At 45.0% G+C, this 12,339-nt stretch overlaps 1 protein-coding gene across 3 annotated transcripts in view; it reads right to left on the bottom strand.

The window, feature by feature from the left end:
• Positions 1-376: 376 nt before the first annotated feature.
• The window catches only part of SPTBN1 (spectrin beta, non-erythrocytic 1), a 111,117-nt gene continuing 99,154 nt past the window's right edge, over positions 377-12,339 (bottom strand). For all 3 annotated transcript variants that reach the window (XM_033056310.2, XM_033056309.2, XM_033056308.2), the window contains exons 30-36: positions 11,792-11,988; positions 10,722-10,828; positions 10,111-10,174; positions 4,983-5,221; positions 3,624-3,797; positions 2,024-2,066; positions 377-1,743 (exon numbers count right to left, since the gene is read on the bottom strand). In XM_033056310.2, the coding sequence (XP_032912201.1) occupies positions 1,528-1,743; positions 2,024-2,066; positions 3,624-3,797; positions 4,983-5,221; positions 10,111-10,174; positions 10,722-10,828; positions 11,792-11,988 (1,040 nt within the window). In that variant the 3' untranslated portion in view covers positions 377-1,527. The remainder of the gene's footprint in view (positions 1,744-2,023; positions 2,067-3,623; positions 3,798-4,982; positions 5,222-10,110; positions 10,175-10,721; positions 10,829-11,791; positions 11,989-12,339) is intronic.

Below are 12,339 nucleotides of genomic sequence, written 5' to 3'. Positions count from 1 at the left end.
TCAGGGAGCTCCACTGCCCCAGCCTCTGATGTGCTTACTCCCATCCACTCTGCTGGTTTCACTTCCCACAAAAAGTATCTGTATCAGAATATCTTTCAAAATATTAATTTAATTCCTTTTCTCTTTATTTTTGGCACTTAATTTGGGAGGCAGGGTAAAAGGGAGGGCAGGTGGGAAGTGAAGGGAAAGAAAAGTGGAAAGAGAGAAAACAACTATTCCAGAACGAACTTTTGCACAAAAGAATGGAATTACATTTGAAGACATCAGTTTCAGTGCACAGGAGAGATGACATTTTAAAATAACTTTATTTTTGATCCTCTTTCAAAATTATGATTTTAACATTGTCAGAAATGAAATAAGAAACTTACCCAGCATATTTAGTTTTAAAAGCATTTAATGACATCGCATATATTTAACAGATAGGGTAAAAGTCTAGAGGTACAGTTCGATACAACTGAAAGCCAGTTCCAGTACTACTCTTGACTACAGGCCCAGTCATTGAAAGTTCATTCCTATTAAATGTAATTTTTGATTGTGCAGTAAGATGAAAATTTTTCATTACAATAGTTACAGTGACAGAAATGCACACTATGTATCAAAGAGCAAGGTAATGTAGCAAAATTATAACACACAGTGCTGCAGCTGACAAGCAAGTAACCATTTGAGTAACATTACTTTTCCAGTAAATGCTTCAGTTCCACTTTTACACTTATTGATGATTTTAAAGGGTTTATTATACATCTAGTCTTATTATACTTTGTACTAGAATTATCTGAAACATACAATATAATGTATTTCGGCAAAAAAAAAAAATTTAAAAAAAAAAAAAAGAGAAATTTGAAATTACAGCTTATTTTAAAACTGTACCAGCCTGTCAATCCATCTTGAACACCAACATTCTCATCTGTCGTACTCGGTGTGGGGACGCCTGGGGTGGTGTCAAACCAACGTTGGGCTGTGAGTCAACGCATACCTGCACTCTGTTACAGCAAAGAGAACACACTACTGTCTTAATTCCTGTTAGAATGGCAAGGGAAGCCTCTGCTAGCCAGGACTCAGCATAACAACCTTCACTGGAAGTCAATGCCTTGGAGAATTTGTACATTGGTTTCTCGTGTGCACAGGAGATTCGAAAGCACCGCTGCCTTGCATACCAATAGCACTAGGAGTGGGTTATTTTCCAAGACAGCCTCACAAAATTGAGGAACAGTTTAAATATTAAGATCTAATCTACATTAACTTCATTAAAAAAAAAAAAAAAGAAAAAAACAACAAAAACAAACAAAAACAAACCCCCAAAACCTGGTCCTCCCTCTCCTACAGAAGCTGCCCAATGCACCTCATACGTTTGTAACTTTAGATTCTTTTTTTTTTTGTTGGCTTTTTTTATTTTAAAACGCTCTATAAATAAAAAAATGTCAATCACATTGAGGAACATGAGGCACAGAGAGTAACGTATTGGTTCTGAGCTCGCATGCTGGAATTCCACTGGAACGGTCAGAGAAGTGCAGTGTGTGGAGATGGAATTCACTTCTTTTTACCAAAAAGGCTGAATCTTTTCTCTTTGTCTTTCTCTTTGTCTTTCTCCCGCTTGCCAGGGCTGGACTCGCTGGTTATTGTGACGCTGGCGGGCAGGGTCTGGGCACGGCTGGAGGCTGGAGTGCTCTGGGTGGTCGGGGACACTTCGATTTTGTCTGAAGAGATCGCTGATGTGATGGCCTGAATCCACGTGTTCATCTCCTCCTTCAAGAAGCCCCAAATCACAAAACTGTTACAAGCAGCACACCCCTCTGTCTCCCGCGGCGGTGCGGGGAGGGAACGGACACGGGTGCAAACGCGAGGAAAAGCAGCCCCACCTCATCCCCTCTGGCTGTGCACCTCCACAGCCCCCTGCTGAGGCTGAGCAGCCCTGGCCTACGCATCACCCACACACAGAGTGCACACCAGCTCTCAGCAGCTGCTTCTCCCCATGGCACAGCAGCACAGGCAGCACAGTAAGGAACTGTAAGAAAACCACACTTACATCGTCTTTGGCTTGGAAGAGGTATTCGTTGCCATCGGTCAATCTGGAAAGGAAACACCAGCACAAATTTAGCTCAGGGGTGGTCACACTTCAACTCCTGCTCGTTTGGCTCCAGCACATGAGCAGGCTGAGGCACACAGGACTGCACAGGACAGTGCCCAGGTGCCAAATGCCCCCAACACACGTGGTAGCTCCGGGCTCTGGACATGCTCAGGGTGGTGCTCCTGTTCCTACATGGCTGCTGGCTCAGTATTTGCTCTTTCAGGTACATCTTTTCTCCTTTGCAAAACACATATCAAAGTTTACCCAATACTTTCAAAAGAAAAAAGTCACAGGCAGCACCCGGAGTTTTCATGGCTCCTGTGAAAACCCCGCAGAATTCTGCAGCTGCTCTGCTCTTGTAGCTGTGGTGGTGCTGGCTTGAGGTCCTACTCTGAGTATTAGTGACCAGCAGCTGCCTCTCCTCACAGTGAAGGCCAGAGTGTCCCTTCTGTTTGATTCCTGCGCTGATTTTACTCGGGTGCTTTTACTGGGATTCATTAAACAATGGATGTGATGATACAAAGAAATAAAAACAACTGACTATCACCACAAGAAGCAGGAGGCAGGGGCAGCAGGAGTGCTTCTGTGGGCTTCCCCATCTTCCCCAACAAAAAGCAAGCATTTTAACAACTCTTTATGGAAGGAAATTCAGGATTAAACAGTAAAATAACAGTGCTTGAGTAAAGGAAATATCTACATGCAAGTAACTGAGAGGCCTGGTGCAGGTGACGGAGCACTGGGAAAAAGGGCAGTTGGTTTTTCTGCCTAACTTTGCATTTGGAACAGCGTATATATTCCATTAGCAATTCAGAGAGGTTTAAAATAGTCTAGAGGATGAATCACATAGCTGCAGGCCTGTCTTCAAGAAAGATACATTTCCCTAAATATTTGCTATATATTTCCACATATATTTTCTATAAAGCAAATTTTCCCCAGACAGGGATTCTATGGTCTTTAGAGGATTCCTGTACCAATATAAAATTACACCATCACCACTCCTGCTCTGCCAAAAAACCAACCCCAAACACCTGTCTTGGAATACATGACCCAATCAGTTTGTAAAGTAAGTCTTCTTTGACAGCTGTGTAATGATAAATATTTTTTAACTGTTGGCACTAGAAGATTGTTCAGTAAACCAGAGTTTCCCAAGGAAAAGCCTTTTCTTCAACCTTTGAGCAACAGGTCTTTCACCTATTTGAGTGAAATGTAACTATATATTTCAGACCTGAAAATGTGAGATGTCTTCAGCAGTCTCCTAAATTTGTACTGAAAAAATGAAACAAGAGGCTTGATTTGGAAAAGAGCAGAACCACAATCACTGCTCTCCACTGTGAAATGCAGGCCCCTAACTGCAGGCACACAGACCTTGTCCCAGCTGAAAATGCTCTGATTATTGTAACACTGTGCTCGCTCTGATGAACAGACCAAACTCAGTGTTGCCAACTCAGGGAAAAGCAAGAGCTGCAGTTAACACTCCTGGTCAGTTCCTGGGCTGGGTTTCCCAGTGAGTACACCCACCATGGCTTTCCCCAGGGGCAGAACCCTGGCCCAGGCTTACCTGAGCTTGAACACATGCTTCTTCTTTTTGTAATCAACTGCTACTTCGCACACGGCGTCCTTCAAGCTGACGGGGATCTCGTTGTGGTAAGGGATGCCAGAAGCAGCAGCTTTTGAGTCCTTGTAGAAGCCCATCTCTTGGTTGTTGATGACACAGTACACATTGTGCCATGACCTTTGAGACATGGGAAACAAGAGCAGTTATAAATCCATTGGCCTCACCTGCACAACTGGAGAAACCAAATGTAATTCCTTCTGTAAGTAATGGAGATTGGTTTGGTGTGAGGATGTGAATACAGCTTATGCAGTCCCATGAACTGCAGACAGGGAATTCTTTCATGGAAGCACAGCTTGAAGACAAAAGCCAAAGGGAACAGAGATTCCCAGAGCTCCCTGTGACAGCACATCAGCCTGGCCTCACAGTGGGAGGACTGTTTGTCAGACTGTGTACTTTGCATTCCTGAGACAGAAAATGATTGACCTTTTAATGGCAGTGCTCTGCTGGAGAAGGAATTCTCACTGTGCTGCACACTGATGAATGGAATGGAATGGACTGTGTGGGAAATCCTTGATTGACACAAACACTCTTAGTGGCATCTCCACCTCATTCTCTAACAGAACTGTGAAAAGTTAACAATCACTGGAAATAAGAATACCCAGACACTAGTACTGGTGGCTGTCAATGCCTCAAAGGTGCTGTCCGGTGTGAACAACTCCAGTGGCACAAAAATCCTGGTACTGCTGTACTCACTTGAGATCTCAGCTCTGCCAAGTGCTTTGGCTCCCACCAAATCCCACAGATGTTGCTGCAGTTCAGCACTTGCTGTGAACATTTCCCTTGTCAGCCAAGTCATAAATCTGTTTTTGAGAACTCTCTCGGGTCATGAAGGACCCCAGTCTGCCTTTTCAGTGCAGACAAATCTCAAAGTGCTGCCTGTTTGAGACCTGCAGGACATTCCTTGGGAATGGAACTGACTATGGTGCACCAATCATCCCCTGTTCATGCTGAACAGATTACAGAGTAGGTGGAAAGTGGTAATGTGCAAATAGAAAATGTCAGAAGAATATGAACATTTCTAGTCTCACACCTACGTGGTTTTCTTTTCTTGTAGTAACATACAACTTGAGGGATCTGGAATCAAATCCCACTACTGCCACAAATCCATCATGTGCAGTGGGAAAGTGGTACCTCTCTGATAAATGTGGCCAAGACTGCCTTTTGTACCAAATACCTTCAGGCTGCATTACCCCACACGCTGCCCCAGCCCTGCAGCCACAGCAGCCTGGGAGGTCTCTGGGAGCAGGTGGCTGTGTGGCACCTCGGGCAGAGCCTGCCTGTGGCACACAGGGAGCGCTGTACCTGCTGGAGGCTTTCTTGCTGTGTGTCTCCCACTCGTGCTTGCGGTGTAAGAAGCCCTCCATCTGGGCCGAGGGGATCTCCTGCGTTTTGGCCGGGAGGGTAGCAGCAGTCTGAGCCTGAACGCCGCTCTTGGCTTTGCGGTCTGACGTCGGGGAAGGAACGGGACTGGACTCTTTGGAACTCGTCCTCTGCTCTGCAGCTCCATTGACCATTTCGTTGGTTTCTGCAGTTTCTGCCACCTAGGAACAGTGGAGAACACGTTCAGCCAGAGCCCCCAGCACCGAGGCATTCTGCAGTTAATCTGTCTCCCTGCACAACGTGGCTGTGTATAAACTTTGCCTGGACAATGACACAGGCCAGTAAGTTCTTTCTCGCACTCCATGGAGACACAGGAGGCCAAGGAAATTAGAAGGTAGGAATGGATTAGTACCCATTTTATAGGTGGAGAGATGGGAAAATAAAAGCAGCTGACCATCAGTGTGAATTTTACTGTGCTTTGCTCTGCTGGTCAATTCTTTTAGATATTGTTATTCCTAGAATGAGAGCATTCAATTCCGTTGCTAAGTACTCAAATGTTTGGAACAGTAACAATCACACTTTCTGCAAACCTAGAAGAACAGTACAAGTTATACACATCAGCCACCTTAAGTACATTTATGGCATTACTGGGGCATTAAAGGTCCATAAAAGGTATTGACTATGAGTCAGCAGAGAAAGATGTCACAATCGCCCAGGAGCATTTACAAAAATGTGTGCAATTGGTTTGTTTCTGTAAAAGCTCCTTTCCCACTTTCCCCGTTCCCCTAGTGACACAACAAAATCAAAACATGCAGAAATTAGAGAGATTACACCATGCATCTCCACCATCCCAGTTAGGGTATTGGATCGTAAAGAGAGGGGGAATGAGGTCACGTGTCAATTGATCGAGGTCTGGTTCAGACTGGCGTTATTAGGTGGATTGGATTTTGGTTAAAGGAGCTGAAAACCACCACAGTCACACAGCATCACACAGCTATTTACCCCCAAACAAAGACAGAACCAAGGCCTTGCCCATCACTTGCTTTGTTGGTCGCGTTGCCTGGCGCACTGGGATCGATAGCCTAGAGAGCAGCCGTGTTTCCAGCAGCTCTCACTGGTCAAGCTGGCGACGTCTTCAGGAGCCATTCATCCAAAAATCATTTAAATTGGAATCCTAATGGCTATAAGCTTTTGAAATGCAGCTTGGTCCCAGTTTGTTTTTTTTTTCCTGTACCATAACTTTGACGTGTAGAGCCGTTGGTAGCAGCTCACGAGTTACACAACCAGTGTGTAGTATTATTATTAGCACGTTACTAAAGCTCAGTGCTGCTAATGCTCTAGTAGATTACAAACATTCTGGACTGGTTTTATGCAGACAAGCAGGTTTTTGTGAATGGCACAATAATTAGACATTCCCACTTCTGCACATGGTCTGGACAAATCAAAAGCAGCCGAATTATTATGCAACAAACTCAATTTTGCCACCATTTGCTAGAACTTCTTACACCTGCCCAGTACCCATTATTGTGCCTCACACCTTGTACCTCACCATTGGCCTACAAAGATCTGAGTGTCAGCTCGCTCTGAACATGGGAAGGATTGGTTAACTGCCTTTAGCAACCTAAACCCCTAGAGTACAGACACTACACCCTCAAACAGGGAGAGAAGCACAGCTCACATTGCACTTCAGTCAGATCTGGTTTACCCTGTCCCTAAACACACATAGCCTTACACTGCTCCTTCACCATTAGGATCAATCTAAGCCATCAACCCTCACTCCTTGGACCCAAATCTCAAAGTACAACAAAAATGTGGCATTAAAGTGGGGGAGAGGGTAAATAGATGAGGCTGAAGATTATCCAAACACTGCCAGAACACACGTAGTGGAATTAACCCCTGAGTAACCATTCATCACAACCACCCAGGCTAACAGAACCCTTCAAGAACAAGGAGAGTCCCTTGCACACCTTTCTGTCCAGTGACAGCTCCTGAACCTCAAACTCTGCTTTGCTGCTGGCTGGACCCTGTCTGAGGGACCTGACACCTCTGACCAGCACTGGGGAATTACACAGCCCACAGGAACTCGTCTCCACAACTTCAATAAACTCCCCAGAAATACCTGGCCCTTGCACTGACACAGGAAGCAGCCCTGTGTTTGCTGGAGAAGTACCAGCCAGATGTGAAAACAGGACTGATTTGGGGGTGCCTAGAACCCCTAATCTCAGGTAAACCAGACCAGTTCCAAACCAACAGCCACCACACAGCTACTCAACATATTTTATAGGAAATAATATGGAATTCAGTGCTGCAACCCTGTGGCTTTGAAAGGTAACTGCTGACTTTAATTACATCATCAGACCTGCACCTTCTACGTCAATTTCTACTGGTTGTAAAAGGGCTATGAAAAGCTTTTCTGATGCTCTTTCAGGTTTTATTTCCTTTCATGTGTTATCTACAATTAACAGAAAACAAGCAAAATAAATCATGGACAGCTCTGTAAAGGATGTGTCATGAAAACAGAGGACAAACAGGAGCCAGACACACTTCAATGGAAACATGCGTGGGGCATGCGAGACAACGCCACGGAGGACAAACAGCAACAGCAAACCCCTGGTCCAGCACAACAGCTCTCGTGTACAGCTCTCTCAGTGGGGCTGAGGGGTTAGTGGGAAGTGCTTTAGTGGCTACAGGCTACTCTGGAAATCTTTAGAGCAGGACTGGGACATGCAGCAAGACAGGTGGTGACAATGACAGAGGTGCCCCTCTGGATTTCGCAGTGCTTGAAGCAACATCTGCTCAGTTCATTGACTCAAGGCTCTGCCCCACAGATGAAGAACCAGGTGATTTGCCTGGCTCAGATGCAGACAGATGCCATCCTCTAGGCTGTTCTGCTAAAAGGACCTTCCTAATGCCTTTAGCCAGACCCACAGGCTGCAATAAATAGGTGAAGTCCTGTTCTTCTAGTGCTTGAAATGATGACCTTAATCGATGACTTACTTTTTCTTCATTGTCATAAAAATGGAACTTTTATGTAAGTGTACTAATACAAAAAATAAAAAGTCTATCTCTATAAATTCTTTCTATAGACTACTTTTTCACCAGAATACATGTGAAGGCTCTGCAGATGGTGGAGTCTGAAGCTACAGCTATCCTGCCCTGGGAACTGGCACACTTCAGAGGAACAGGGCAGCCACCAGAGCATCCCTATAAATTCATATGGAATTTTTAAAAAGCATTAAGAAGCTATATGTTGTTATCCTGACAAAAGAAAAAAAAACAAAAACAAAAACATGCATCATGAAGTGGAAAGACAGAAGTACAGTTACTGAAGCACATCTTTTCAATCACTGCTCTCAGTTCACAAGCTCAGCCCACACAGAACAATCCAGCTGCACTGCTCAGCCAGTTGTCAGAAGCCAAAATTCTGACCAACAGCAGCACATCTTGTGCCTCACTGACACAGCTCTGTACACCCAAGGTACTGCAACACAGCACTCAACAAACTGAGCTTGGAGGTTCTCATGGAAGACTGAAGTGCAGATGGCAAAGATGAACATGGAAATGCATTACGTAGCATGGCAATAAAATAAAATTTCAAAAGAAGCAAACAGGTGATGTATAAGGCTGTGCTAACCAAGATGATGATTGTCTGGGATGTGCTTGAAGATTCCTTGCCACAACTGTAGAGAATTTACAAACATTAGAATGTACAACAGCTCACTTCAGGACTGAATGCTGAAGAAGAACCAAAAGAGAAAGGTGGAACTGCAGTGTACTGTGGAGCATTGGCAGAGCCTGTGTGCAGACTCAGACCTAACTAGGATGGGCTTCTTCAAGGCAAACCTCTGCTGAAAGGCATTTCCTGCCAGAGCCCTCAGCTGGGACTCGTGTTTGTTGTGCAGCACTGTAAGAGGCCTGATATCCACAGATCCCAGCCTGCCAGGAGCCTTTCCTGCACTGAATGTGACCCCAGAGAGCCAAGTTCAGAGAAAAAGAGAAATGTCCTTTCACTCAAAGCATTAACTGAAACAAGGAGGCTCTGCAGGAAGGGAGTGGGGAGGGGAGCCAGATCAGCTCCTGTGTTCATTAACTCCAGACACATTCACTGGCATTGTCATGGCTGCAGTGAGAATTCTTGGCGTGCACCTGACTCCACCGGGACACTCCCTGCCGAGGAGTGAGTAAGGCATGGAGCATTCTGCCTGCACCTAAGTAAAACTAAGAGCTGGGATCTTAGATGGTGCATTTTATTTAGTTTCTAAAGGAAAGCATCACATCCTCTCCCCAAGGGGCTACACCCTGCTCTCATTTACACCCCTGCCTCTCTGGTGCCCAGAAATCAAATTGCTGTAGTGCCAACAGGGCCCCAACACAGCAAGATCACAACTCTGCACGAGGACTAAACCCCCAGATAAATCTAGATACTGGTTTTGAATGGTTTATTTCACGTTTATTTGCCTCTGCAGTCAAGGAGTCCATTCTGCATGGAATGTTATACAAACTAACCTTAAGGCTTTTATTTGCCCACAGTCACACTCCCCCCTCCCAGCCCTTCCTGCCCAGCTCACCCATGTGGATTATCTTTGGCCTGGTACATAACTCTTGCTAATGCAGCTGATTTAATAAAGTTGCCGTGCTGAGACCTGTTAGTATAACTCGATGCGTCATACCTGTCAGGTCCTAGTGCTCTTCTTCATTAGGATGTAATCTCATTACATCTCAATTACTCATATAAGGGACGCTTTCGCTGGAAAATCTTAATACTATTAGCGACATGAAAAACTCACAGTAAATAACATGAAATAAATGTGTCACCTTAAAGCAACTGAGTGTCAGTGGGGAGATTCAAATAAACAAAGATTAAAGTGAAGCAAATATATGTCCAAGGGGCTGCTAATTAAATAAAAGTCAACTGATGGGAAGGAAGAGAAAAGCAGCAGGGAAATCTGAAGCCAAAAGATGAAACCAGTACCAGTAAACCATACTGAAAAAAGGTTTCTGTTGCTGCAAGTGATTCTGTGGGTCACAGTCCTGACCACGAGCGGTCATTGGCTGTCCGTCTGCTAATAAAGTTTTTGTAGTTTTGGTAGGTTTGGGAGCGGTAACTAACCCGTGGAGATTCCTGGTCTGAGGGCAAACCGTTTTGGGAAACCTGCTCTCCTTTTGTCCCATCCCTGTTGGAGAGAGGAAAAACAAAAGAAATTGTGTAAGGTTCTTGGAAGTCACCCATCTTGTTCAACAAAATGAGATATTCTTACTGAATATTAATTTAAGAAATTCAAGCATGGTCCTGAAATCCTCAGGCCCAAGTGAATAAATCCAGTGTGAAGTGAGATTTAACCAGACTTTACTGACAATTGCCTTACAAATAAACCTCCCCCTATCACATGAACTATTTCATAAATGTCATGTTCTATGGATATGGCTTCAAATCTGTAAATGATGTTCATCAAAGAAAAAAGCCAAGGTTGTTCAGAAACTGCAATTCAAGGCCCAGGGGACAAAAGGAGCATTCCCACTTTATGGGCCAGGGATGTCTCAGCAGTGACAAGTGGAAAATGGGAACTTCCAGGGAATTCAGGGGTTTGGGAGAGGTCCTGTCCCCATAAACCACCAAGTCTTCTAACAAGGGTTATGTCCCAAACCCACAGAACCTCCCCGCCTTTTAGAGCACATTTTCAGCCCCAGGGTTCCCTGAGGGAAGTGCAGGCTCCAGCTCACCATTGCTGCTGGGAGTCTCCATCCTCTGCAACCTTGGGCTCCGGAGTGGGCGGCTGCCTCTTCCTCTCCTCCTCCTCCTGCTGCCGACGCACTTCCAGCAGTTCCAGCTGGCAGAGGAAACATGTTTTATTTAAAAACACTGCTCATTTTTAATGGGGTGTTCTAGAAATCAACAACAGCTCTGTATGGTTTTCTGAAACATTACTGAAATTAAAGTGAATGGGGATAAAATTGGAAGGCATCAGTCTTTAAAAGCTTTTTGTGGCACTGAATTTGTCAGGGAGGGCATCAGCATCAGACCCTCTGACAGCAGCCCACCACTGGCCATGTCTATTTTCTAACTCATTCTATTAGAACAAAACCCAGACAAACAAGGAAAGAGCCCAAGTTATTTAAATAGCCAAAAGTGACATCTTCTTGTGTGCTTGCCAAACACAGAAATAAAATGTTTCCCATCTGAAGCCCTGAAATTACCCATCTCCATAAAACCAGCCTGATTTGTGAAGATGCTGAGAAACTCCAGTTCCTTTTGTCTGCAGCTGTGACACTCAGTGTGTGTGAAAACCCAGGCCACTTCAACTGTAGAGTCTAAAGCTAAATTGTTCTCCAAAGATGGTAAAATGCTCTCCAAGCTTTAGTGACTGACACTGCAGCTGTGTTCAGATTGGGGTTTGGGGTTTTTTTTTTGCTTATTGTGTCTTCCTGGGGAACAATACAGCCTTGCACTGGAGCGGTCACAGCACAACAAACATCACTGTCATCTTTAACCAAAAATAATTGGCCAACCAGTACAGCAGAGAGCTGGAGCAAACTGCTCAGCTCTGAAATTTCCTTCTGGGCTATCACTCCCAGCTCCTGGTGACTCTTGAGGTCAGTTACCATTCAAGCTTTTTCCTTGCAGGTTGTTGAGTTTAAATGAACCAGAGAGGGTTTTTTAGTATGGCTGGAAACAGGAAACTTCAGGCTCTGTGTGGCTGGCTGAGTTGAGCCAACAACCACCCATCAGGCTGGTGATGTGGGAGCTATTCCCAGCCATCACAAGAGGAATGCCAGGAGGTTCAGACACTCACCGTGGTCAGTCTCTCCAGCGCTGCAAACCGCTCGTCCCAGGTTGCTGCGGATTTCTCGAACGCTTCGTGTCTCTTGATTAACTTCTCCACCTCGTCAACGCTCTGCCCTATCTCACGGCTGGACAGGTAGGGCTCCTGTCCCAGCAGCCAGGCCTCAGCCACACTTGCATCTCTGGAGAACTGGTGCACCTCCAAAACTGAGCACAGAGGGCACAGGGTCAGTGTCAGTAATGTCACAAGGAAGAGCATCATGGAGTCATTGGGCAGCTTTGGGATTTACCTAAACCCAGCTCAGGGAACAAATGCACTTGGCTGAGTGTTTGCCTTAGCTAAGCTCAAGTGAAACTGGTCACTGAATAGACAGACATCTCTCCTGTTAGTTTTGCTTTAAGGAAAAATACAAGCTGCATTTTGAAAGTTTACTGTGGTTCTTTTGTTCTAATCTGCAGTAAACTGCTAATTTCAGCATGGAAATTGGAATGTGACACCTGCAAACACAGCAGAGCTACTGCACCGAGCTCCAAATTTGATCATATAGAGCAAGATCT

The sequence above is a fragment of the Catharus ustulatus genome, chromosome 3, assembly GCF_009819885.2.
Source record: "Catharus ustulatus isolate bCatUst1 chromosome 3, bCatUst1.pri.v2, whole genome shotgun sequence".
NCBI lineage: Eukaryota > Metazoa > Chordata > Aves > Passeriformes > Turdidae > Catharus > Catharus ustulatus.
Note: the sequence above shows the minus strand (reverse complement) of the source record. Positions and strands in the feature narration are given on the sequence as shown.